The following is a 5,174-nucleotide window of genomic DNA, read 5'->3' as shown; positions in this document are numbered from 1 at the left end:
GAGAATGATTTGATATTTACAGAAGTGATTGGGGGCTTAAAAAAATAAAAAATAAAAAATTTGTAAAAAACGGTCTATAAACGGCTAGTATAATTTTGAGTTTTTTTTTTTTTTCGAATTTTTTCTAAAATTAAAAAAAAAACTATAAAAAAATACATTTTAAACTGAAATAAACGATGCCCACTCGCGGGCCGGCGAGTGGACGTCACGTACGAACCGCAGCTCGCCACGTCGACAACGCGCGTGGCGAGACAGCTCGCCGAGTGTCTCTCCGAGACGAGTTACGAGATGGGATGAGGATGAGACGGAGCTCGCAACGCTATAGGGACCGCAATGAGACGCGTCGTGGATGCCCTATTATCACAATCAAACTTCTCTACCAAAGTCAACGTCTCTCTCTCTACTTCCTTTTCATACTCCCAAAAGTTGCATTTTCTGCAATCAAATGAGCTTCAAGAACCAAGCAAATCTCCTTTATACTACTAGTAATAACTAATCAATCGATTATTATTTCAAAGAATTAAATAAATGGGCAACGGCGTGGGGAAGCTGACGGTGTGCTTCACCGGAGCGGGACCCACCGCCGACGAGGCCCGTCGTAGGAGGAAGGAGATGTCTGCCGGCATGGTCATCTCCGACGATCTGGGCCACTCCTTCTGCTACATACGCCCCGAATTGGCCCGCCTCTCCTCCTCCAAGGTCCACTCCGACTCCGACACCACCACTTTTAAGTCCATCTCCGGCGCCGCCGTCAGCGCCAACACCTCCACTCCCCTCTCCACCTCTCTCCTCGACCTCTACTCCTACAACAGCATCGACCGCGCCTCCGCCTTCGAGGGCTCCACCTCCTTCGCCTCCATCCCCCTCCAGCCCATTCCCAGAAACCCCTCCACCCACTCCGGCCCCTTCTTCCCCGTCGAGAGGGGATTCATGTCCGGCCCGATTGAGCGCGCCTTCATGTCGGGCCCTCTCGATCGCCCCATCTTCTCCGGCCCGCTCGACAAGGCATCCTCCGATCAGTTCCACCGGAGCTACTCCCACGGTGGATTCGCCCTGCGCCCTAGATCCAGGAAGCTCTCCCTGCTTCGGGCCCTTCGCCGGGCCTTCTCCAAGGGGATTTCTCGTGGCCACAACTCTATTGTCGCGCCGATCAAGGGCGTTGTAGCGATGAGGGAAAGCGATTGGGTGGTGGGCGCCGAGAAGCAGAACGAGCTCACCGTTAATAGCAGTGTCAATTTCAGCAGTGAATGCAGCTTAGACGATGACGATTCGATGGAGACTCAGAATTTGCAGTGGGCTCAGGGTAAAGCCGGAGAGGATCGAGTTCACGTCGTCGTCTCCGAGGAGCATGGATGGATGTTCGTCGGGATTTATGACGGATTCAACGGCCCCGATGCACCCGACTATTTGCTCTCCAATTTGTATGCTGCCGTGCATAAGGAGCTCAAGGGCTTACTCTGGGATGATAATAATGGTAACAACCCTGATTCCTCATTGATTACCGATGATTCGACTGATGATTCGAATGAACAAGTCTCAAGAGATAGGACTAAAGATGGATGCTCAAGATGTGTGGGGCAAGAAAGCTACCCTAGTGCAGATGGTGATGTGGTTGGGGACTTGTGTTATAAGAGAAAGAGGGGCAGGAATTCGAGGCACAAGTACCGTGGAGCAGCGAGGAAATGGGAGGAGTATCAGAGGGCGTGGAGGTGTGAATGGGACAGGGAAAGGTTGGAGCTTGATAGGAGGCTGAAGGAGCAGCTGAGGTCGAAAGCAGCTGGGGCGGCTAACCACGCTGATGTGCTCAAGGCTCTCTCTCAAGCCCTCAAGAAGACTGAGGAGTCCTACTTGGATATTGCTGATAAGATGTTGATGGAGAATCCTGAGCTGGCTTTGATGGGCTCTTGTGTTCTTGTGATGTTGATGAAGGGGGATGATGTGTACGTGATGAATGTGGGCGATAGCCGGGCTGTTCTGGCTAGGAAGAAACAGCCTGATCTTTGGAGCCAGGATTTGGAGAGGATCAATGAAGAAACATTATATGATCTTCAGGATTTTGATGATGATGATGATGATGATATGACTAACCCTCAACCTAGCTTAACTGCTTTGCAGCTCACCATGGACCATAGCACCTCTGTTGATGAGGTACAAACCTCTATTTGATGGAATTTCTAAATTTTGATTAAGCCTTTTTCGTTGCTTTATCGGTTGATTGATTGTGGTTTTGCAGGAGGTTGAAAGAATTAGGAAGGAACATCCTGATGATGCTTCTGCTGTGATGAACGATCGCGTTAAAGGTTCATTGAAGGTCACTCGAGCTTTTGGTGCCGGCTTTCTCAAACAGGTATGATCTTTATGAGCATATTCTTAGTGGTTACTTGATAAAGCACCATTCATTTCATTATCGTGCAATGTGTACTTGTTCTGCATCCGATCCTCGTAGAAAGTTTAATATGAATATTGTGTTGTTCCTTTTGGTTTGTGTGTGCCTTTTGCGGGGCAGACGCGGAAAGGATGATGGTGATCTCATAGTTGTATCCTGCTTTATGCTTTGCCTGTTGGAATCTTGTTGTGGGGAATTGAATGGATGGCTATTGATGAAAAGTAGATAATTGAAATTTGGTTGAAGCTTAACTATGGGAATGGAGTAGATGAGATTCTCGTATCTCTCTGGATTATTGTGAGAAAATGAGGAGAGCTCTTTTGTAATGTGCCTGGCAAAGAATCTTCCTTGCTTTTTAGGAGTAGTGAAATTGACTGCAACTCCTTTTGGGGATAAACTTTTTCCTATTCTTTACTTATTCATCTAAACTCTAGTCTATTAATCAGTTACTACCACTTTGTGCCTTGGACACAATTGATTCTGATGTTGGCTATGAATACGAATGTTGTTTTTGCAGCCGAAGTGGAACAACGCCCTTCTTGAGATGTTTAGAATCGACTTTGTTGGAGAGTCCCCGTACTTAAACTGCTTGCCATCACTCTACCATCACCACTTAGGGGCGACGGACAGGTTCCTCATACTCTCTTCGGACGGGCTTTACCAGTACTTCACAAACGAAGAGGCTGTAGCTGAAGTCGAGCTTTTCATTTCTTGGGCACCAGATGGCGATCCTGCACAGCATCTCGTTGAGGAATTGCTATTCCGAGCAGCAAAAAGAGCTGGTATGTGCTGGTTTCTCCAAAAAGAAAAGACATGGCTTATTTCTTTATCATGGAAAACTAAAGCTTCCTTTTGTGGCTATGGATTTCAGGAATGGATTTCCATGAGCTACTGGAAATACCACAAGGGGATCGGCGGCGCTACCACGACGATGTTTCGATAATAGTAATTTCTTTGGAGGGAAGGATATGGAGATCATGTGCATAAGTTAGGAAAATTTCATAAGTAGAACAATATGCTCTTTATTCTCAAGGTCATCCAGGTACCCAATTTTGTTCACTTTTCTATGCCTAATCCCCTTTTCTGTATTAACAACTAAGCTCTGAGAATTAAACAAGAACTTAGTTGTTCTTTTTGGTTTGGGTGGTGCTGTTTGTAAAGGTTAAATAATCATCCTATGTCATAGATAATTGTAATCTTTCAAATAAATGCAAAGGGATTCTTTTGTTTATATCTCTACCTTTTGCCCCTCTCCAATTGCTGGATTTATTTATGTGGAATATCTTGTTGATATCATTGTAGTTTTTGGATGATAAGAGGTAGGAAAGGGGTTGGGCATGTATTGTTATTGGACATAATGTCACGTGGTATGTTCAACTAATTACAATTGCTCTCTTCGTTTTTCTTTTTTCGGCAATTTTGATTGACTGGACACACCATGAAACAATAATTTCGAAGTAATGAATGTTTACTCTCTAACAGCTAACTGATTGTAAATAGGGGGAGTAAATGCAGTGTAGGTGGGGAGGTTGGGATTTGAGTGGGTGTGAGAGGATTGACTATTATGTTATCATTAAATTGTGAACCAAGATTTTGTTAGAGGACTAAAAGTCGTAGCTGAATTATGAGTAAGCAGTGGGAAAGGACTTGAAGTTGAACCCATTTTGTGGTGGTAGCAATACCATCACTATCGCATTCATAAATGATCAAGTCAGAAATTGCACAAATTAAACAAATCACATTTATGACTGTTTTGAACCAAAAATATGAAAGTTGACTTTGATTTCGCAGTACATGCTACGCTCACAACAGAAGAGCCTTCTAGAATTTTTTTTAAAGTAGTAGGTATATGTACTCTGTTTGACACCACTTTAAATATTCAGAAAATTATGATAAATAACCATTTTTGATTACGATAAACTGCCTCTAAAATCATCAACTTTCATAATAGTTTGGAATTTCCCGTGAACTTTAAAAATTACGTAAAAAATCATGAACTTTGCTCCCGAGTGCAAATTTCCCGAGTCGGGTATTCCGGCTAAGTAGAGTGCTGACGTGTGTACGTGTCTTACGTGGATGATGTTGTGGACGCTGATGTGTGCAATTACATAGATTTAAATTTTATATTTTTAAAATCAGATTTTAAAAGACAAAACCCTCCAAATTGAACTCAAAAAACGTCTAACACTAACATCAGAATCAAACATCAAACATCTTAGGTCATCCACAACGTTGTTGCTATACCGTTCCTTAAACTACTATTTGCGGGGCTCACTGTACTTTTTAACTCCATTTTTTAACTAAGGAACGGAACCTGCAACCCTCCGTTCCTTATCCGTCCCTTAATCGTTCCTTAAATTACTATTCATTCAATTTCATTTTCTAATTTTATTTCCAACCAAATTCAATTAAAAATAACACACTTCATTAAATAAAATAAACTTACAACATAAAATTCGTAAAAAAACATAATTTATTAATTTCCTAAAAAATAAAAGTACACAATTTAATAATTTCATCCGCCAAAGTTTGCCCAAATGTGCTCAATTAGATCCTCTTGGAGTTGGGTGTGGGCGCTAGAGTCGCGTGTCCTTGCACGAATAGATAACCGTTCTTGTATAGACGGATGCGCTCCACTTCGAGGCGGACTACTTGCGGTAGAGCTTCTGGAGGATTCGGGGTCGAACCAATTTCCCGCCTCGGGTCCTTCGTCTTGGACAATCATATTGTGCAAGATTATGCACGTATACATGATGTCGACCATGCTCTCCATGAACCACGTACGAGC

General features: G+C 43.4%; 1 protein-coding gene across 1 annotated transcript; it reads left to right on the top strand.

Moving 5' to 3' along the window:
- The first annotated feature begins 370 nt into the window (after positions 1 to 370).
- Positions 371 to 3,617, top strand: LOC121745180 (probable protein phosphatase 2C 4). Its single transcript, XM_042138985.1, has 4 exons — positions 371 to 2,148; positions 2,234 to 2,347; positions 2,904 to 3,168; positions 3,258 to 3,617. Exons 1-4 carry the CDS (start codon positions 529 to 531, stop codon positions 3,371 to 3,373), a joined length of 2,115 nt encoding a protein of 704 aa, XP_041994919.1. The 5' UTR covers positions 371 to 528; the 3' UTR covers positions 3,374 to 3,617.
- Positions 3,618 to 5,174: the final 1,557 nt, after the last annotated feature.

The sequence above is a fragment of the Salvia splendens genome, chromosome 8, assembly GCF_004379255.2.
Source record: "Salvia splendens isolate huo1 chromosome 8, SspV2, whole genome shotgun sequence".
Classification (NCBI taxonomy): domain Eukaryota; kingdom Viridiplantae; phylum Streptophyta; class Magnoliopsida; order Lamiales; family Lamiaceae; genus Salvia; species Salvia splendens.
The sequence above is the reverse complement of the archived record's forward strand: the minus strand, read 5'-3'. Positions and strand labels throughout refer to the sequence as shown.